General features: G+C 45.7%; 1 protein-coding gene across 1 annotated transcript in view; it reads left to right on the top strand.

Annotated features, from left to right (window-relative positions):
- The window catches only part of TEX10 (testis expressed 10), a 48,036-nt gene that overhangs the window by 12,494 nt on the left and 12,411 nt on the right, over positions 1-23,131 (top strand). Inside the window, exons 10-14 of the mRNA XM_032946071.2 lie at positions 476-659; positions 10,772-10,857; positions 11,140-11,270; positions 16,571-16,651; positions 17,284-17,474. Coding sequence (XP_032801962.2) covers positions 476-659; positions 10,772-10,857; positions 11,140-11,270; positions 16,571-16,651; positions 17,284-17,474 — 673 coding nt within the window. The remainder of the gene's footprint in view (positions 1-475; positions 660-10,771; positions 10,858-11,139; positions 11,271-16,570; positions 16,652-17,283; positions 17,475-23,131) is intronic.

A 23,131-nucleotide genomic window follows, 5' to 3' on the forward strand; every position in this document is an offset into this window, starting at 1 on the left:
TTCACAAAGGTGTGAGATCTGTTCATTAACTTCTTCAGATAGAGAAAGGTGAACTGGGTGAAGAGGTTGGCAATGACAGTTGATTAGTTGCAGGTTCTGGTTCATCAGACAATTGCCGGGATTTTTGTGATTGCGACTTTGTTGTTCAAGTGCCCGCTTTGTTTTATCTTTTCCCTTTATTCCATCATCATCCATCAATCAACCATCATAAATTATCCATCATTCATCATTGTCCATCAATTATCAATAATCTTTTTTCCATCTTTCTCCTGCGTAGACTGTTATTGTATAGTGCAGTCAGAATGGTATGGAAACTTTGCTTATTTTGAATTTATAAAAAAAATGTAATTACATTTTTATTAAAGGTTGGAAAAACACACGGACAATCCTGAGAGCGCTGCAACAGAACAGTGGGCCACCCAGCCGCTGCGTGGTATAGTAACAGTGCCGGATTGGTTACGCTGCCCTCCTGTAGACCCGACAGATGGGGTAGTGGGCAGCCTGGTGGCAGACGCCGCCACGCAGAGGCACCTCCTGCAGCTGCTCTACCACCTGCCGGTCTTCCCCGAGGGCCTGCCACCCCACCTGGCCCACTTCTGCCTTGACGCGCGCTTCCCTGCGGAAATGGCCAAGACCGTCATCAGGATGATGCATCACAGGTGGGGGTGGGCGATGCGCGAGCGCCGTAGCTGCTTAGCTAGTTTGTGTTGTCACCTGCGATTGTCATCGTAGTCGGGAGTGGGGGCGGGTGTCATGGCCCTTGTCCGTGTTTTTATTCTTGGCCGTTCGTTTGAACCCTTTCCTGTTCTGATGACGTATGTATGTGTGCGTCATCAATTATTCTTCCGATTCTGTCATCGGAATGGAATCGGAAGAAAAACTTAAATAAAATATCTTTATCGGTACGTCTTCAGGTCGGAAGACGTACCAAGGCTCCCACAAGGCCCCCACAAGGCCATGCGGGGGAGGGTGTGGCACATTTTGGCACCAGCGATTATAGAGTTGCGGTCATGTTGCTACAGTTTTCTGCGGTGAGTACAATGTCTTTAAAACAACAGTGCTATGCCTCTCTAAATAAATTTAACGCTAACCGCTTGTGCATTCCGAGATTCAGCGGTGACCGGGACCCACCCTGCAACTTGCAGACGTCTCGGAATGGGGAAAGGGTTAACAAGGCCTTGTGGGGTGGATCCTGAATGAATGGCATTTCATCTTGAACGTTGGCCACTACAGAGTGGGGGGTGGCATTGGCCACAGTGCGCAATGAGAGAAGGTGAAATAGAATTTGCAGTCCACGTCTTGGCCTCTTGATTGCCATTGGTAGAGTGTGTGTGTTCCCAAAAGAAGACAGAAGAGGGTGTTGTTGCATCAATAAAACACACGACTGTTCGGTGAGGTGTTGTGTGTGCTTTTTGGCAGTGTCTGTTTGCAGGGTATGTTTTCTTATGTTGGGTTTGTGTTTGCTGACCCCTGTGTGCATGGATGTGTGCTTAAACACATTGCTATATATTTACCTGTGTGTATTTTAACAAAATGTAAAAAGATTCATTTTTACAGCACTACCTTATTGCTATTGCATCTCACAGTGTGTGCCAGCACACGGAGGAATTTTACTTTTGAGTCGTGTTACCATTTGTACAAATTTCAAACACATGTTGTGTGTTTTCCAAGATAGCCTTTTCCGGTGCTTGCATGTGATGTGGCAAGGTGAATAGGATCATTTAGATTATTTGTGCTGCAGTTCAAGACAAATTTTATTTCTGTTAGGGTGAGGAAGTCACAGGCTCTGAGCCCGCAATGATGGGAAGCCATCAGAGCTTGGAAAAGCTCTGGGTTCAGGACTGTGCAGAACATTATATATATTTCAAGTCATTTCATTAATAACGCCCCTCCCAGTGATCCGATGAAATTTCGCTTTTCGGGGTCACGATTTGATTCCAGAATGGGTTTTTTTGTCCTGTTTTTAACATCTTAGTGATATTGTTTGTCCTTTATTCCATCTTATTTGTAGTTTAGTATATTTTTTCTATTCTAATACGTTAGATATTTCCATCATATAATATTTGTACAAGTTACAATAAATTTTCACTTGAAACTTTCGTGACTGCAGGAATTCATATTCTTTGGGTCTTTAGGTAAAGTCACGTAGATAGAATAAAAATAATAAAAATAAAGTGAATAAAAAAACACGATTGTAGACTTTTGCCTGGTTCTTAATCAGAGTGAATACTGGCAGTCTATAATTTAGACTAGCAATGGTTGTTAAGCTGGGTGAGTGTACTGTTAGTGTATAATGTAGATTGTAGTCTGGTTCTTAATCGGAGTGAGTGTACTGGAGGTCTATATTTTAGACTGTAGCCTGGTTCTTAACCTGAGTGAGCGTCCTGGCAGTCTATAATGTAGACTTATTCTTGGTTCTTTTGGTTAAAAAAACGAAAATACGACGTTTCGATCACAACACAAGCGATCGTCAGAAGCGACCTAACGATCGCTTGTGTTGTGATCGAAACGTGGTTTTTATTTTATTTTTATTACTCCTACCGGTACGGTGTTTGCCGTTATGACTAAATATATGTGATCTTCACTTTGTCAATTAGATGAAGACCTCCCCGAGGCATGTTTGTTACAGAGATGGTTTGACCATGCAGGACACTGATCAGTTCACATTGGTGTATTTCATCGATGCAGATGTGGAATGAGAGGCAAATTTTGCCTCGTACCGTGTGATTGGGAGGCACGCTAGTGGGGTCGGCTTGTTGAGGAGCCTGATTTTCGTACCTGCACAGGGCTGGGAAGAACACAGCCATGGCCACCACTCCCTGTGTATGTAATAGCAGATACTATTTGAGTACCAGCTACAAAACAGAGATTATAAAATCAATCTCAGGTTACGGTGACATTTTATCCACACGCACGTGTTGTGGTAAGCACTGGGCTTGTAAGAGTTCGCTCCCCCTTTATTGTTTATCGTGGTGAACGTAGCGGCCTCTAGTGCCAGCAGATATCATGTGACCCATAATATACAAGGTACATGAATTTAAAAACATAGATTCTTAAAAATGCAATTGGATGTGTGTATTGGATTCGAGCAAAAATAATCTATGAATGAATTAAACCACCCCTCTAGGTTTTGCACACACTGGTCATTATTATAATAGTTTACAGGTTTTTGTCAATCCAGTGGAAGGTGAAGAGCCCCCTCCCTATGCCGTGTTGGTTTATGGTTGTTTGATCATACTTCACCGGACTGGTCCTGAGTGATTTAAAAAAAAAAATAAACTGCGGTCGCCAGGCAGCTACGTTTCCGTCGCCGGGGCTTGACGACGAGTTCCTCGGCGGCTTGAGCCTGCCGCCGTGTACCTGTCCTCACCGCGGGGCACCAAAATAAATGCATTTAAAATAAGAGGGCATTAATAGGCATCGATTCATCAGAAATAAATGAATACGCAAATAAACGCATGAATAAGTTAGGCACATTAATAAGTAATGTGGCCTTGCGAGTGAGGTGGTGGCCAAGGCTGGTGGCGGGTGCTACAAGGGGCCTGTGCGGCCCCTGCGACTCTGCCTCCTGTATTGTAGGGGACCTGTGGCCTCCCAGACACGCTCATGGGAACTCTCGCTCACTGCCAGGGGTGTAATTATTCATCACCCCCCCCCTGCCCCCCGCCTCAGTGACCACTCCATCCTGACATCCCACCATCCCGTGGTGATTCAATACATTTTTGTGATGGTAGGCCGCGATGCGATTCCAGAATGGATTTTCCCGTCCCCTTTTTTTTGCCCCATTTCGTTTGTGTTTTTTTTTTCTCTCATTTTTGTCCATCTCGTTTGGTACAGCTTCAGTCACTCATTCATCCTGAATGTAATGTTTGCTTATTGTTTCCAATTAATTGACATGCGTCGAAAATCACCCGATCCTTACGCACGCAATTTGAGGCATGTTCCGCGAGTCTTAAGAATCAATAGAACAACACTCGATTAATTAATACATCACGACATGCTTTACTCGCTGTGTTTCGAAAAAAAAATATGCTTGTCTTTCAGAGGACGTGCTTTTATTGACGTTGTGCTGTTAATTTTGAGAATGTAAATTACGGTCAGCATCTTGTACCTATGTTACCATGGCTTCTTGCTTTGAAAGTCGCTTGTAAAAAGCATTTTGCAGATGCCCTTTGGCTGGGATAGAATGCACTGATTTAGATTTAATGTAACCCTAAATGTGGGCAGTGCACAGACTGGATTTCATGCAGGTTGAATGGATTAAATGTATGATGATGGAAAGATGTTCGAATGCAGTAGTCACAGCGGCCTCTATAAAAGTTTATCTACGAAGATATGTTCTATATGTATATCTTCATAGTTACAATATACAGTGAGGGGAAAAAAGTATTTGATCCCCTGCTGATTTTGTACGTTTGCCCACTGACAAAGAAATGATCAGTCTATAATTTTAATGGTAGGTTTATTTGAACAGTGAGAGACAGAATAACAACAAAATCCAGAAAAACGCATGTCAAAAATGTTATAAATTCATTTGCATTTTAATGAGGGAAATAAGTATTTGACCCCTCTGCAAAACATGACTTAGTACTTGGTGGCAAAACTCTTGTTGCCAATCACAGAGGCCAGACGTTTCTTGTAGTTGGCCACCAGGTTTGCACACATCTCAGGAGGGATTTTGTCCCACTCCTCTTTGCAGATCTTCTCCAAGTCATTAAGGTTTCGAGGCTGACGTTTGGCAACTCAAACCTTCAGCTCCCTCCACAGATTTTCTATGGGATTAAGGTCTGGAGATGGGCTAGGCCACTCTAGGACCTTAATGTGCTTCTTCTTGAGCCACTCCTTTGTTGCCTTGGCCGTGTGTTTTGGGTCATTGTCATGCTGGAATACCCATCCACGACCCATTTTCAATGCCCTGGCTGAGGGAAGGAGATTCTCACCCAAGATTTGACGGTACATGGCCCCGTCCATCGTCCTTTTAATGCTGTGAAGTTGTCCTGTCCCCTTAGCAGAAAAACACCCCCAAAGCATAATGTTTCCACCTCCATGTTTGACGGTGGGGATGGTGTTCTTGGGGTCATAGGCAGCATTCCTCCTCCTCCAAACACGGCGAGTTGAGTTGATGCCAAAGAGCTCCATTTTGGTCTCATCTGACCACAACACTTTCACCCAGTTGTCCTCTGAATCATTCAGATGTTCATTGGCAAACTTCAGATGGGCATGTATATGTGCTTTCTTGAGCAGGGGGACGTTGCGGGCGCTGCAGGATTTCAGTCCTTTACGGCGTAGTGTGTTACCAATTGTTTTCTTGGTGACTATGGTCCCAGCTGCCTTGATCATTGACAAGATCCTCCCGTGTAGTTCTGGGCTGATTCCTCACCGTTCTCATGATCATTGCAACTCCACGAGGTGAGATCTTGCATGGAGCCCCCGGCCGAGGGAGATTGACAGTTCTTTTGTGTTTCTTCCATTTGCGAATAATCGCACCAACTGTTGTCACCTTCTCACCAAGCTGCTTGGCAATGGTTTTGTAGCCCATTCCAGCCTTGCGTAGGTCTACAATTTTGTCCGTGACATCCTTGGAGAGCTCTTTGGTCTTGGCCATGGTGGAGAGTTTGGAATCTGATTGATTGATTGCTTCTGTGGACAGGTGTCTTTTATACAGGTAACAAGATGAGATTAGGAGCACTCCCTTTAAGAGTGCTCCTAATCTCAGCTCGTTACCTGTATAAAAGACACCTGGGAGCCAGAAATCTTTCTGATTGAGAGGGGGTCAAATACTTATTTCCCTCATTAAAATGCAAATGAATTTATAACATTTTTGACATGCGTTTTTCTGGATTTTGTTGTTATTCTGTCTCTCACTGTTCAAATAAACCTACCATTAAAATTATAGATTGATCATTTCTTTGTCAGTGGGCAAACGTACAAAATCAGCAGGGGATCAAATACTTTTTTCCCCTCACTGTACAACAATACATTATCGAGCGTGCAATGAATACAGCAACCCGAGTTACGTTCCCGAGCACACCTAAAAATTAGTAGCGAGTAATTTCTGACCGGGTCCTGGGCCACCAGCTGGCATTTAGCAGTGTGGTGAAGTATGGCCATAGAATTCTCACGACTGATGGGGGGGGAGCTGTTCACTCAGCAGTGGATTTGCAGAGAACTGTCAAATATGTAATTGTATTAATACACACATGATGATATAGTGTGGATATGCAATGCAATCTTTTCGCTCTTGTAGGAAAAATAACATTTTCCCATTTTGAATATATTTAAGCAACGTGTATTTTGTTTCCTCATTCGATTTTGTTACTTATGTTTAAACAAATCTACGCACTTACTAAAATTACGTCAGCGTGGCTTTCAAAGGAAAGGAGTAATGTATTTGCATGTAATTAAATAGAAAAAGTTATTTTGTTTAAAAAAAAAGTTGTTCTTTTCACAATATTCTTGTTTTTCAATTAAGCTGAGAGTAATGAAGTTGTGAATGTAACATTTTTAAGATTTACAAATACCATGTCTGGAATGAAAATTCAAGTAGCTTCACGTTTCCTCTTCTAAAAAGGCCAAACGAGCTGACGTTTCATGTTCGCCATTATTTCTGGAATAGACTTTACATGTTTGCCTGTTTTTGTTGCCTGCCTGGTTTTTTATGAAAATTCAAACAAGTTACTGGCACCTCTTAACCTTGACTTGTGTTTATTAAACTCCACAAAACAGCTTTCCGCACCGGACGCACTGCACATTTTCCTTGTAATGGGGGAAAAAAATGTACTTGTTGAAAAAATTCAGTCATTATCAACAGAAGCATGGCGGCGAGCCTTCCATTTGTTCTGAAGCTGTGTTCAACTTACAAACTTGGGGAGGAGAGTTCACGCACACGAAAATATTGGTTTGAGTTGGGTGTCGTGCAGATGCGTGAGATTGATGTAGCGGATAGCAGTGGGGCCAGGGGGGTGAAGGGGGGGGGGCGGAACCGGTGGTCCGAACGCAATGGGGCCGGGACTCGATGCGATCATCCCAGGCCAGCCATAATCCCAGACGACGTGCCATTTTTCCTGGGCCTGACTTGGGGCCACGATTTCCGTTAGCCGAGCGACGTGTGACACCAGGCCCCCCGCAGGCCTGGAGATGGGAATCCGTGGTGGGGCGGGCATTGGTGTGGCGGTGGGGGCGACGCGATCGGGGTGGCTGGACGGTGGTTGGGTGGACAAACAGTGCTAGGGCGACGTGGACATGACATGACAAGTCGCGCCCGGGGCCGTGCGAGTCTTCGGCCGTGATGGAAGGACGCAAGGGATGTCAATCCTGACGGAAAGCTGTTTCCCATCATGTGGCTTTAACTGTTTCCCCGTTGCGAGCTTCTCGTTCTCTGTCACGAACGTCTGCGCTGAACGTGGTGACATCTCGGGACACCTGTTACTAAGCCAAGCAGGCCGTCGCATTTCGCCATTGAAACAGATACTGACGACTGTCGCCTGCGTGTTCTCAGCACATCTTCGTACCCAAACGCATGTTGTTTAGTTTAATCATTGCCACAAGCATCAATATGTAGGCACTGCTGGCTGCCTGGCGGGGTACAGTTGTGTGAGATATCCCAACTGGAAAAGTGTTAAGCCTGACACGTGCCTTGGCCCTGCAATAGCAGAGACCAGACAGATTCTGCTGCAGCCTTGCTGCATGACTGCCTCCGAAATGAACACATCCTGTATTTGTCGCGTTTGTGCAGCTGCGGGGTAGGCCAGTTGTTCATAGTTCACGTAAAAGTTACTTCTCTGTGGAACATAATTTGCCGTACGTGTGTAGCTAATACAAGGTTTGTCCAGAATGAGCAGTTTGATCACAAAGTATTGATTTTTAATTATTTGTCTGTCAGTTTTGTATTCCCACATTTATACTATCACTTTAGATTGGTCCTGTTTTCTTCCCGGAATTGTGAGCACTTGATAACAACTCTTGTGCACTTAAAATATTAAGTTGATTTTTTTGCACGAAAAATTATTATAATCCATCAGTAGGATGATGCTTTGAACACAACCTGAATTTCCAAACAAACCTAAAATAATGAAATCAATCCTGTTCCTAGCATGTAGTTATCATTCAAGGTGAAATATTTTACCCAGGTGCTGTAGTGGTGCTGGAGTGTGGGCATCGGAGTCAAAATCTGAAAATTATGTTAGTTCAAGCAGAGAAACTTAACATGTGCACTCAAATTACATGAAGACTGCACCTGTGATACACAAGACAATACACTGCACCATGTGCCCGGTCGCAAATTTTTTGTTTTAACGTAATTTCTGCCGTGGTGATTAGTGTCCGTTAAATATTGTCGGCCTTTCAAAGCGAAGCGCATCGATAATTTGTAACGGGCGACAGAAAAGGTGTGGACATTGAAACGTAACGAGGCCGTAAACGCCGATTTAGCCCGCAGAAAAAGGGACTGGCTCTCATTGTGGATGGGCGCTGGTGCCGGGTGTGGAAACATGCGGGACACTAGGCCTTTGAATTCCTTCTCGTCACTTTTAACAAGTGTAGCTTTCCGCATCTGAGCTACTTCCAAGCTCTCGCTTAATGTGCTGCAGGTTTTTCAAGCTCACCGCTGCTAATTTTAGCAATTTTTCCCCCTTGTAGTTGAACATGTGTCGTGGTGTGGAAAGTGATGCCATGGGTGTGGGGGAGTAAAGGTTGCGGCGAATCGGTGCCGAGTTGACTGAGATAGAGCCGCTTAAAACGCCTTTAAAAAAATGCAATTTGTACTCTTTCACCATTTTTTACATTGCAAAACCAGGTGTGAGATGATAAAATTGTGCAATAATTCTTCAATTGTTTGCATTGGCACAGTTTCCAAGACTTTTATCTGTCCCAGTTAGTACCTCTCCCCCCCCCTGTTAAAATAATATGGGGAAAAATCATTTTTTTGCCCATTAAATGTTCATCGTAAAACATTCATTGAACTTTGATGGACTGCTTAAGATTACTACTGACTTTGATGTTTTCATTCACACTCAAAAGAGTGACTGGAGAATGGAAGCTGAACATAGCAACACATGCTATCTGAAAATGCACCTTTTTAAGGTACTGTAATCGTCGAAGAAATAATAATGGCGATGATTTCTTTCTGGTTGAGTGCCCTTTACGGCGAGGCATCTCTGAGCGCTTTACAAGCGATAAGCGACTTCTATCTCATCTCAAACAATAATTTACAACAATCGTTTATCAAATCCACCGCTGGATGAAATCCCCGTCAACCTAAGTCGGTCGTGGGGGTTGTTTGGTGATTTACCTCGCCAGGCTGTATTTAGATGATTTACCTTTTAAAGATTCTAGAAAGTCATTGTTTTATTGTGCAAAGATCGATACATCCGTTAAGAATTTGTGGGCTGTATACAGTTATTGAGATTTTACATTTTCCGTTATTTGCGACACGTTCGCACGTTTTGACTTGGTGGGGGGGAACGTGACGATTAAAACTGAAGAAAAATAGACGAATGATTAGCCACTTTGTGCGAGATCGGTGGGCCATTTAAGGGATGCATCACAACTGGCCAATTCCCTTTGAAGCACTACCTGCTGTGAGCTGTTTGCAGCTTGCGTGTTGTGTGTGCGTGTGGCCTTGTGGTGTTTAGTGCCCATGAGATGCGGCTGCGGTTTGGTTCATAAGCTCCAAGAGAACTCCCTCCCACCTCCCCCAAATAAACTCAAGCCAAGCCTCGCTTGGCACATATCGAGTTTTTCAGGCGCTTCAAAGTCGTATCAAACGCTGTTTGTTCCAGCCTTTGATATATACCCCCCCCTCGTGTTTTCAAACTGCAGGGGAAGTGTGAGGGGCTCTATTTTTCAGTACGTTAATTGCTAAGTTTCACACGTGTGCAGTACAATTTTTGTTTTTTTCTTGCACAGACAATTAAATGTGGTTATAAAGTGAGCCTTCGTGGGGTCCGCGTGTGAGCACCTGCGTTTATTGGCACATGTGTAGTGGGTTCCGGAGACACTTCGGATAGGTAACTTCTTTATTACAATACAGCACTCCAACAGTCCTTACACACTGGTTCAGCCTAGGGAGACAGTCTACTCCGAGCATGCCGTGACACTGGCAACGCTCTCGGGTCCTCCGCTATAATTACCCTAGGGGAGGCTACTCTGACCCGACCCAGACAAGGTGCGGGTCTAGACCACTGGCTTCCTCGGACCTCGCCCTCAAAAGGGCGCTGGGCTGGGAGTCCCAGAGTCCCACCACCAGCCCAGAGCCCCACCGCTGGCCCAGAGTCCCACCACTGGCTTCCTCGGACCTCGCCCTCAAAAGGGCGCGGGGCCGGGAGTCCCAGAGTCCCACCACCGGCCCGCACAGCGTCCTGGCCCTGACCAGGACAGCGGGGCGAGGGGTTCCAGGGTCCTATCGGTCTTCAATTGGTCCAAGATCAGCTGGGGAGGTCCCCTTTTATGCCCCTTGCCTGTTGAGGGGTGGGGCTGCGAGGGATCCTAGAACCCCCGCAGCCCCCCCCCCCCCGTTGTGGGCGCCAAGGGGCTTAGCTATCTGGGGATCCTGAGCCCCCAGCAGCCCCTCCCCTCTTGGGCTGGTGCTGCAGCCCCTCCCCTGACGGTACGAGGTACCGTTCCATCTATGACGCTACACATGTCTCTGCACGGAAAACATGAAAGGAAAAATTGTTTTAAGAAAAAAATGTCGTAAACCTTTTAATGATTGTATTTAGGGAGTGGCATAAACAATGTTGATATTGTGTCTGACCATCGGCCTTAACTGCAGGGCTTGTCTAGGAACAAGGGAAGACTCCGAAGAGGCCCCATTTCCCGACACGGCCTATCTTGGCTTCATGTTCTCGGTGCTCATAGGTAATTGCAACATCATTATCAATACACGCCACACTAATTAACGCCTTAGAACTTTTAATTGGTCCGTTCCCAAGCTGCTTGATGAAGTCTTTTTTATCATGTGGCTGGCTGGTAAATAAAGTTGAGTGTATGTTGATGAAGGGCTGTCAAATGCAATGTGTTACACAGGTATAATAAATTGTATGCAGTGTCGGAATCCAAAATCACCTCTGTTTTGAGATGTATTGTTTACTGCACCGTCCTCTTTGTTAATGGTCGTGTTTATCTGCTGTCAAATGTTAGGTGTCACTGCGAAGGAGCTGTCTGGCCTCAAACAGATGGATTTGTCACACGTGACCAAGAGCCACTGCACCAAGGTGGACCTCTTGGAGACGAGCTGCGATAGATTTCTTCGCCATGCAGCCATTAATGAGGTAAAAAATATGGCTTGGATGTTTGAACTTTTAGGGACGATATCCCTCTTTGGATGAATGGTTGTTTTCATGATTGTAGCTCGTCGCTAGTTATAAAAAGGAAGAAGCAGGCTTATGGAATTGGAGTGTTTGACATTTTATTGTTCATTTGCTGGAAGGACAATATACAATTTCCAACACGGGCTAACGAAAAAAACAAACATTTTTGGCACTTGATTATAACTCGCGGGTAGTGGCACGCTTCAAAAACCTGTGCGCTTCTCGCCCAGATGAAGTGACAAACCAGAGGTGACAGGGAACATCTTTTTTTGTCGGTCCATATCTCGCCCTCGGTCCGGGCATGGAGAGCGCACGCCTCTTTACAGCTGCGCTGCCTTCGAGCGTGCTCATGCCGTCCCGCATTAGGAATGCCCAGCACCGTGCGCTCGCATTATTAAGCCGCAGAAAGGGCTTCCACTGACCTTCCGGGTCTCTGATTAGGCTTAATATCTCCGATATGGGTGTTTCTCAATCTTGGGTTACTCAACAGTATCTTTTTTTTACATTTGTTGCATCTCGCTCTTCACAAAAAAAAAACAAGCACTGCTTTTTTTCTCATCACCATTGATGGTCCTGATATAACGGTATTAATTCCACATTCCTATGGTTTGGGGCCAGTATCTTTATAAGTGAACCAGTGTTGACTTCCTGCAAAGTAGTAATCATTGTATTGATTCCTGGAGGGATGATGGATTAGATCTATGCCTGATTGCTATTTGACCTGACAACCTTCTAATTGTAAGTCAAGTGCTCTGCTACAGAACCACCTGGGTGGATGGCCCCTGGTTTTTATGTTTGCAAGACCACAGAAGCCATCTGGGTGGGTTATAAAAAGCAAATAAGCTGGAGAACTAATTGAGGGTACTGCAGGATTGATTCATGCCGGGTATGAGGCAAATTTGTTCACGTTTGAAACATTGTCGCGTATTTAATGCTGGGGAATATAAAATAAATAAAGCAGTGGAAGTGCAGGCAGCTGTAATCGGTATGCCTGCACGTTCATGTTGGAGAAGACATGATGAGAGGAGAGGTGCTTCATCCATTTCTATCATCTCCTTTCGCGGCGAACAGTCGTATTGCGTTTTGAGTTTGCTGGGAAGACAAAGACACGTATCAGGAGATGACAGTTTGGATACAGATTTTGTCTTTTAAGTCTGATCCTCAAAAGCCGCGCGAAGTCAGCACATGGCAAAAGTTTATTTTGAGCCTCGTGGTAGAGGTGTGTGTGTGTGTGTGCGTGTGCGTGGAACACGTCTAAAAGGAGTTGTAGTTGGGGGGGCGGGGGTGCACAGATGTGTTTTTTTTGGCGGCGCAGCGCGTCCTTCCCCGCCTCTCATCGGCACTAACGTTGACCTCCGAGGACCCCTCCCCTCCCACTCTTTGTGTGCGTGGGAGTCGGCACCTTGAGCCGCGTCCAAAAATCTGTTTAGGTTCCGACCAAAATATACATTTACACAGGACGACGACGGGGGCACTGTGCCAACCCCAGATGAGGCACCCGCTTAAAAGGGAGTGTAACTGTGTAACGAAAGCACATTAAGACACTGCGGGTCACAGTAACAAAATGCTAGTGCAATCATTCACCATTCTTGTCAATGGACGCCTTTCTCAGTGTTTAAAATAAATATTTATGTCGATGATATTCAATGAAGACTTGCACGAGTAATTATTTCCGGGTACCAACTGACCACAGGGTTACAAGGGGGTCACGTGGGGGAAAAAAAGTACAGACTTGAATGGCTGCCATACCTCAAGTGGCTGCATCCATCCAACAGAGCGGCCAAAAAATCTGGGATGAATCACCGGCGCAATTTGGTTATGCAACTGTTACATTAACTAGATTAAATTTTCTTGAGTGCATTGATTTGTACGCATTTTTATTACCCACGAGTGCAATTACGTGTGCCGTTGGTAGCGTAATGTGCAAGACCTTGCGAGTTTCTTTTGCATGCTCTCAATGTGTTGTCACTTGCTCTTGAGCAAGTTTTTACCTTTTGTCTTGTCAGCACAGTCGAGCTTTGTTAAATACCCCTGGGTCGCCAATGGGGGCCCTGCTCGGCACAACTCCGTATTGTATACAAACTCATTATGCTCTAATGATGAGACCCAGAAGGTCGAAACCGGTTCGGAGTTTTCTTGTTTAAAAATTGCTGTTGGGTAATATTGGTCTGGAAAACCAGTATGCCAATGGACTTAAAACATGGTTTTACACACAACGCTCCGCAACAATGCAAAATTGATGTTTGTAAACGAATTGTAGTCGTAACGTGTAGGATATGCATCAACCAGTGCTTGCCTCACAATTTACCATGAGGGGGTGCACTGCCTTCACGTCCCTCACCTGGTAAGCATTGTTCATTGTAACCCCAAGCCATGGACATCTCTGGATCTCACACGTGTTAGTTATCACAAAAGTGGAAGTAATTACTGCTTTCCTCGTCCTACGTATTGCAGCTCTATATTTCCGCAGGAGAAATGGCCAACTTATTTTTTGGCATTGGGGCCTACATGTGAACACATTTTAGAACCTGCGCACGCATGTACGGTACACTGTCACATATCCGATCGTCACATATTGGGCCCTGATCAATTAACCGAACGCACCCAGTGCTGTATTCATGCAAGGTGTCACTTTCCATCGATATTCACAAAATCCTACCGTTTCATGTACAGCAATCCAGTTCTTGTCAACCTTTCTGGACTCGCACACCATTGTCAATCTTCAAAACAATCTCACAGACCACCTCTCTTTCTGTGCCATCTCCTTTCTCGGTGACCACGGCCTTACATTTAGCTCTGTCCATGATATTGCTCAAGAGCCTTGCATTAGATATTCCGATTTGCACCTAGTTGTTCAAATTGCTTGCGTAACTTCTTTTGCGGTCTTCCCCAGCTGCTTGTACCTATAATTTTACCCAGTAAAAACATGTTTTAGTCTCTTGTTTTCTCATTCCACTTCTAAGAAATCTAACTTGCCTTATAACTATTTATATTCATTTTCTTTTTGTACCTACCATCTGCAGTACCTGCTATCCGTGGACCACCATGCATCAGTAACATATAAAATGTAAATCTACTCTAAATTGTCGTTGCTGCAACATAGGCCAAATAAATTTGTTTCATGCGCAACAGCTCGGCGGACCAGTTCCCGCGGCCTTGCGGACACCGGCGGTGTCCGCGAGATTACAAAGACATCACTGCAGTGATGTCTTCGTGCACATAGCTTGGCACAAGCGGCCGTGGTGACGTCACCGCCACTTAGTTGTGAATGGCGGTTGTTGTTGGTAGCAGCAGCAGCAGCAGCAATGTGAGCAAGCAACTCGAGTGCTGCACCGTTACATTTTCCCAAGTGAAGCGTACGCAAGTGCCCGGGCATGAAACGCGGTCAGCTTCGGTGTCGTGGCGGCGGCGGCGGCAACTTGACGAGAGCGGCGAGCGTGGGGGAGCCGTGACGAGGCAGCACACGTGCCGGAGTGCGGAGTCGCATGGCAGAGAAACGGGCGAGGGAGGGAGGGCCCCGCTCCTCGCGAGGCAGCGCCACTGCCGTTCCTGCTGCTGCTGCTGCTGCTGCGTCGAGTTGAACTCGAGCTGACGAGTGCAAGCCGTAGAGGAGGAGTGAATGTGCTTGAGCAGTTCACCATCTGTCTGACCCAGTCAAATATACAATTTAAAATAAAAAGAGTTTATACGTGTGCTTTTTCAGTTGCATACATTTTCTGCCACATTAGTCCATTCACGGCTGTTGTTGACGTTTTATTGATTCGATATACGTGGTGCTCTTTTAATTTCAGTGCATTGGAGCTTTGTATTGTGATGTGTTTATAATTGAAATGTGATTACCGTTCAAAATAATTGCAATCTTTGTTCACCATCACAACACATTATGTTGTAATGGCTTGAACAGCATTGATCTGAAACGGGGTTGAAAAATACAATTACCTATTGCATAAAAATACCATAATGACCATAATGTCATTGTGACTATCTTCTGAAAATTGGTGTCGTGAGAAAGCAATGTGTGGTGATATTTATGGGCTAAATGCATGGGAAACCCATGACTGCACTTATCATGTGATGGTGAGCAGTGTTGATAGTGGTTTACACACTGCACCACAGGCCAGGCAGTTCAATTCCTTTCCAAGATCATATCTGTTGAATTTTATATTTAAACTTAGCCTGGGCCTCCCTTAGATAAATTCAACCTAATACAGACATGTGGTATTGTATGTGTGATCAGCCACTGAGGAGAGACCCAAGTCGCTCAGTTGGGGTGCTGGTGAAGCTATCCACCTATGTTCCATGCTGGTCTTAATATAGGTGCTTGTTCACAGCATTTGCCCCCTAAGGTCTTTTATGCTGAATGAGGGATCTTTGTGCGTGTGTGTATGCAATATTTTGATATGTGCATGGGTACCAGTGGCATATAAAATTGCACACTTCGCTAAGAACCTGGCAGTCTTGAGTTCGCTCGATTCCCGGGCATGGCTAACGTCAGTGGTAAGTGATATCTGAACTGTACCTGGACCTGGACCCTCCCCTAGGTTGAGGAGTGCCTTGTAGAGAGTGTAAATACACTGGGGGAGACAAAGGCAGCCAGGTGTGCTTCTCTCCACCCCCTCGTGGTGTGCTGTGCCAACCGTAATAGATGCTCGCATGCTCCCAACATTCTGTCAAAAGCTCGACTGCACATGGGAAAATTAACTTCAAATCACTTAATTGGGAAAAACCATATCGCAACATCACCCCCTACTGGCACACTACCTCTTTGCAACCCCAGTGCCATGCACACCTCGTGACACGTAGCGACATTCATCACTGAGGTTCCCTTGGCTGGATTTCCACAGGGCAATGGAATGTTTGAGATGAGATATAAGGTGCTTAGAGATGTAGAGACATTTATTTAAGCTCCCTGTAATTGCATGTGTGTAGTTATGCATGGCATGTGCGTGTGTGTTCATCGCTGTGGTCCGGTGGCACAGTCGTTAGCCCACTGGCCTCTGAACGCGGCGACCCGGGTTCAATTCCTGCTCACAGCCATCATCAGTTACGTACGTCTGAACTGGCCCTGGGCCTCCCCTAGGTCGATTCAGCCTCAAATGAGTATCTGATGCATTATCCAAATTTTAAACGTCGGCACTGGAGAGACACAAGTGGCCGAGAGTGGTGCCGGCCACCCACCCCCTCGTGTGACGTGCCAACCTTAATTAGTGCTCGCTAACTGTTTGCGGCTATACGGGGATCTTTGTCTTTGTCGGGTGCAGGTGGTGTGCTGGTGTTTGGGATCGGTGCCGTCTCGCCCGCAGCTCCTCGAGGTTCTTGGCCACGGCTTTGAGAGCCACTTGGTGAGCAGGCGACAGGATGTCCACTCCAGCTGTACAGCTCCCAAACTCTAGACCATATGGGCCCTGATCTCCGTTGCGTCTTTTCCAAAAGAAGCTTCATTCTCACGTCCGAAGGACGATGTTTGGATTCTAGTAAGGATCAATAAAGCACATAAAAGAGGTTGGAGCGGTGGTGTACAGTGGCTAGTGTGCTGCCTTTATGAGCCCGGTGACCTGACTTCAATTCCCAGTTACGGCGAGCATCAGTGCCAAGTGATATCACAAGCAATGCTGCTCCCTTTCACTGACGTGCACTAATCAGTGTGGTGAAGTATTGTAAAAATACCGTATGGCCGGCATAGCATGGTGAGGCCTTTACCCATTGGTGAATTGATAAAGCCTGCAATTTTTTTAAATGTTACATTTATAACGATTGCACTGTTATATTAAAAATTGAGACATTCTTAAACTGTGCGCATTGTAAACCATTCGCGCGATTTGATGCATAAAAAAAGTAGATTTTTTTTTTTACTTTACTGACGAATCAAATGCGTCCGTTGCAAAGCCTCGCGCATCATTTGAATTTCCGCGGTGCTGCTTTTGCTGCGGGGCGCAGACGCCATTCCTTCTCTGCTCTTTCCCGTCGATCCCAGACCGGCGTTCCCGTGCTGCCGGACACGTGCGCGTTGGGGCTCCTGAGTGGCGTGACGCGGCTCTGGGACCCGGCGTGTGACCCCGAGCTGCTGCCGCTCGCGCTCGTCGCAGCGTGCACCCGCGCCCTCTTGCAGCGTGCCCTCGCGAGCCCTTCGTCCGGCACCCCCGCGCAGGGTGAGCAGCGCCGAAGGTGAGCTTTCACTCCGTCAGTTGAACTTTGCGGCCCTGCGATGAAACGGGACCGGGAGGGCGGCCATTGAACGGCAGTCGGCAGGCGATGAGTTGCCATGGTTTTCGGAGGAAGTTGCCACGTCCCTGTTGCTGCACAGTAAATCCTCTGGAGGGGGACTTCGTGCCAACCGCTGCATTACTTTGCAATCAATATTTTTTTCTCAATGGGCTCTGCACCTGATTCTAAATAAGTCATTGATTGATTAATTGGATCTGACTCCATTATATTTTTAACCACTGACACGTTAACAATGTACAGCTTTTGAAGGCAAAAGCATGCAAACATTAAACAACATACGTAAGGGGGCAGTTTGTTGGTAAAGGAAGCAATGATAAAGGTGCAGCTCTAACTGCTTGCTCATGCCACTGCTGGGGGATGGGCCTCCCTCGAGGGGGTATATGTGGCCTTCCATTACACACTGGCCAGACATCTCGGATAAGATGGGAGCTACCCACACTTTCCCCCACCACGCGCAACCTGCCGATGGACTCGGCGTGGCATGTATGCGTTCATACTGCAAGGTGGCGGGTGAGGGGATGAGGATTTAATGAACGTGTAATTGTACGTTAAACCATGATTAATTGCTTTCAGAGTGGGAACGGGAATCCGTGTTTTAAAGTTTGTTGAGCTCAAGCCAAGGAGCACCTTCACCCGACGGGTCAAGCCCAGTGCACCGTTGAACCTGCCGCGTATTAAACACAGCCCTGTTGAGCACATTGTGCAATTACCATTCCATTTTTATTCCTGTATTAGAAATAATTTGCATTACTATTATTATTTACATTCAAGTAGCATCTCAATGTAGATGCACCTCAACAGATTAATGCATGCAGACCCCCGTAGTCTGTGTTAAATACTCAGTTGAGTGCGGAGTATAAAGTGCAGTATAATAACCATGTAATTTGTTGACCGTATTGTGCACTTAAAGTGGGTTGGATTGTGCGAATAGGGCCACTTGCTTATGTAAGCCAATTGGTTCATGATGTTGTTGACGTCCTCCCCCATGTGGGAAATTATTTGCCAGATTCCCCGTAAGAATAATTACATAAGCCCTTGAGGATGCATGCAGGGACAGTGAATCTGTTTTAAGACTTGTTTTTTCATCAATAGCAACGTGATGCACAGAATCAACAAATCAAACGACATTCAACTGTTTTTTTTTCCTGGTATAAAATGGTTTTGGAGCGAAAGGTTACAATTTCTATGGAGAATATGTGCCCTGATGATGGCATCAGCTGTGGCCATAGTATCAGAATAATCGCACAAAGGTAAAATTGTTTCTGAGAGACGTCTTTTACACCATTGTGCGTTTACGCTTTATCATCGTGAAGCGGTGAAAGAGATTGCATTACGCATATCATCCGACTAGCGATGGAAATTCAAAACATGGTATCGGGAATCATTGATCCCAAGGGCTTAGTATCTTTGACATGGCTTTGTATGTATGTCTGTTCAAGTACAATGGGTAGCTGCTTTTTTGAGCAATTTTTAGAAATGTGGTTGCTTGCAGTGAGCTGAGAAGGAATAAAATACAAGGGTTCAGTCAAAAACTTCAAGGAGTGGTGGATAGATGGAGTACGTGTGCAGTAGGTCAGGTGGTCAGGATGTATTGGGGTTGTATATTTTCAATTGTGTGCAGTAGACCATTTTCCAATTTGAAAGTGTGCCACTCAATGGGATACTTGTGTGCAGTGATTCAAAGACAACAGTATCCATGATTCATAAACATGGACCCTTTGCACTCTTGATAGTGTTAGCGGATATGGGGAAAGCAATGACAGGTGAAGTACGGTGTAATTGAAGTGTTTACATCGCGGAAGATTATACGGAAATATGCATGCAGCATTGCACATGTTACCATGATGATTACAGCGCTGCATTTTTGCCGCAGGTGTAGATTGTCCGGAAGCTTTCCGCAGCCGAATGCAACTTATAGCCGATTTTCAGATGGGGATGCACATTTTTCCTAATGCCGTGTTTCTTGCGGGAAATATAAAACTGGGCAGACAAGCACACAAGTGCTGTGTTGTGGCTTTGCCACGGGGCGTCCGGTCATGTTTAGACTACAGATTTGTGTTTTTTCAATAACGCAGGCCCTGTTTCAAGCCTTGTAGCGCCGCGCCTGAGTCGCTGACAGCGTGCCCTCAATAAAGCAAGAGATTGCAAAGGCAGGGGGGAGGCAAGATTAGGCTGGGGTGACCTAGCCGTGCGGGGCTCTGTGAAGCGCAGCGAATCACATACACTGTGTGTAAATATATATATACAACACACACAGCACAGAGGGAGAAAGGGTATGATGCATGCAAAGGTGGGAAACTTGGTAGGTGACTGCACAAGAATTCCAAAACTACCCTTTTGTTATATACAGTATAGAGCTTTTGTGTATGGAAATCCAGCGGATGGTTCCTGGTTCATCATTGTAATGTGAGGGTCATTTTATAGCTATTAAATATTTCATGATCCACGTGTTTTTCTTCTTCTTATAGAATCGTATAATTCAAGGCATTACGAGAAACCAGCTGACTGCAGCAGTTTTTACCTGTTCCATTAAAGCATTGTCGTAAAAGCTCCTCTAAAAAAAAAAGCTGTCGTAATTGGAGACCAATCCGTGGATGGAAAAACTTTCTCTCCATCGCTTTTTTCTAAATATAAATCGCAAGCAAGTTTAGTTGTTTTGTGCAAAGTAACAATTTATCCACCAAGCAATTCGATTAATTGGCGCGATCCCGGGGGGATCACAGTTATTTTCGGGAATCTATTTTTTTTGTCACATTTTTTGCGTGCCTTGTTTGCATGATTCAGTTAGCTTGGTTAGCCTAAATGTAACATTAGTGTACACATTTGTATGAATTGTACATAGTGGATATTTAGAGGTACGATTTGATGCACGTGTCGTGTATCGGTGTATATTTCTCTGTTTCAATGAATTGTTGCACTGTTACATGCCTAGTGTGGTGGGTATGACCGTATTGGACAAGTAAGTAGACGGAGCGATGCAATTAGATAGTGCTTGGGTGGATTATTATGTCACTGGATCACGAGATGCGGTGACAGCTTGGAGAGGCCTTCATCCAGCAGTGGATTGTTCGTGGCTGATAAGATGTAAAGGTGCAGGGTTGGGGGGGGGGGGTATCGTCCATGATGGTGGGTAACCCAGTGGTTGGTGAGCTCGTATCCTCAACACAAGGGGACGACCACGATGCCATTTCATTCCTCCCTATCCCAACGCCTCTGTTGTCTGAGGCTCAGATGGGACAGATCCTGGGGAAAGGTGACAAGGCAGGGCCGAGGACAAAAAAAACGCAACACACCCACAGGAAAAGAAAGGGACGGTGTAGTCTCAGGGTTTGTCTGGATGGAGGGAGATTGATGCAAGATTGAACGGGAGATGAAGGGCAGAAGGTGGCAGCTAAGGCAAGAGAAGGGGGTTGCAGTCTGGCAGTAAGACAATATTATTCATATTCCTCTCTAAATTCAGATTGTTTCCTGACCTGCAGCTGGCCAAGGCCGTGTAATTATATTTCCCGTAAAGGTGAGATTTTGTTTGGACTGGGTAGTGGTGTTATTGAAAGCGCATTGAAGGGGGACTTTGAGGAACTGGTACCCAAACTTCCGTTCGACTTTGGAAGTTTGAGGTTTGGACAACATTGTGGGGACGCCATTACCAAAGCCCGGCAGAGACGGATGTCCTTGTTTGGTTTGTGTTAAAAAAAAAAACATATAGTTTGTATAACCGGTTCAGAACTTGAATAATATTGCTTTATCGTCAGTATTAAAAGTAAGTAGGAAAACACACACATGACGGATTATGGAGGTTTGTTTGAAGGTAATTCGAATTATATGCCCTAAATTTAGCAGGTGCAATCAGTAGAACTATACACTTGAAAATTATTATTATGTGCTCGGGGTATAATGATGCATTGACGCGTTGATTCCAATCGATAATCGTGCTAACAATCTGAGAATCATGCGTGTCGATTCTTATGGGCTTGAATGTGGTGAGGGTGCCCTTGCAGCCACTATATCGGTGCTGAATTGTACCACAACATTAGCAAAGAACCAAAATCAACCCTCAGCTGCATAACCTGACGATTGACTGAGTTGCACGAGTAAGGCCGATTGTTGCAAGCCTGCCATGTACAGTACTATATAATCCCTTACGCATGTGGGATTTGTTTCTACTTTTTTTGGTAAAGAGCATTTGCTCTTTACTTGCATTTGTGACCCAGAGCTGCACCACCCCTCTGACCAGGCACAGCCCCGAGTATTGCCTTTGACCTTGAATCTATCGGCTCATCACTTCACCTGAATATTCAATGAGGAGAAATCACCCTGCTGGAAAGTGAATAAGACCCTGACTCTCAACTCTCACCCATTGTGGTCCATAATCTGTGCTGAGAGAGATGGAATCCTTGCGACCAGCACTTACTGCATGTGACCTGCCTACATATGCAGATGACACGGCCCTTTTGATTATTTGGCTGCTAAATGAAGGCAGCGCCACGCAGTACCGGTCGTGGGGGTTATTTGATGATAGTTCACCACAATGAGCAGTGTGGGTTGGTGAAGGTGGGGAGCATAGATGTGAGAGCATAGAAGAACAGCGGATGTTGCCTTACTGCCCCTCTGCTGACAATGTGGTCCCGCTGACACATACAACAGATGGAAATAAGTGTATCTTGGTGTTCTTTCCAACTTTTTACTCATCCGTTAATCCATCTGTGCAATCACATTGTGTGTGTGCACATGTGTGTGCAAACGGTGGGGAGCGGTAGTGTAGCGGTTAGCATGCTGCGCTACTAGCCCGGCGACCCAAGTTCGATTCCCGCTCATGGCCAACACCAGTAGCGAATATCTAAACCGGCCCTGGGCCTCTCCTATATCACCTCAAATGAGTACCTGGTACAGTGTGTAAACATCACCACAGGGGAGACAAAGGCGGTCAGGCGTGGTGTTGACCACTGACCCCCTCGTGTGCCGTGCCGGCCTTTATAGGTGTTCGCTAGCAGCACTTGCAGTAACAGTCTGTTAAAGGCTACACGGGAGATCTTTGTACAAACAGTCTGCATATGAATGTGCACATCAGAATGTACCTGCCCTTCACACCAAGACCGACGCTACACACACACACACACAAGGAGTACACAATATACGCCGACCCATACCCTTCCTTCGATGTAACAGACGTGCTGAAGCGTAACTTTATACGTTCACGCTCAACCACGGCTTGGTCACTGGGGTCCGCTTTGCTGCATGCTTGTAAAGAAATGAAATGGCTTCATTCGAATCACACAACCGGCGTGAGTTGCACGGCACCAAAGGGGGCGAGCGTCTCTCCCGAAGGCGAAGTGCGACGTCGACTTTTGAGAATTTGCATAGGAAAAGTGTGAGGGCCAAGAAATAATCCGTCCAGGGGCCATGGTCCAAGCCCCAAGTGCGTGCCAAAATTGGGTGACGCCGCTTGTGTCGCGTTCTGTTGTCCTGTCGTGTGTGCACACGCGCGCTCAACGCACTCGGCACCACATCTCTCTCACACCTTCTGCGCAGTTGCAAGATAATTAAAATTTAAAAAGGGCACTCGTGGTATTAGCTCGCGTGGCTAAAGGCAGATGATT

Source organism: Petromyzon marinus, chromosome 4 (assembly GCF_048934315.1).
Source record: "Petromyzon marinus isolate PM22_M1 ecotype Great Lakes invasive population chromosome 4, UKy_Petmar_22M1.pri1.0, whole genome shotgun sequence".
NCBI lineage: Eukaryota > Metazoa > Chordata > Hyperoartia > Petromyzontiformes > Petromyzontidae > Petromyzon > Petromyzon marinus.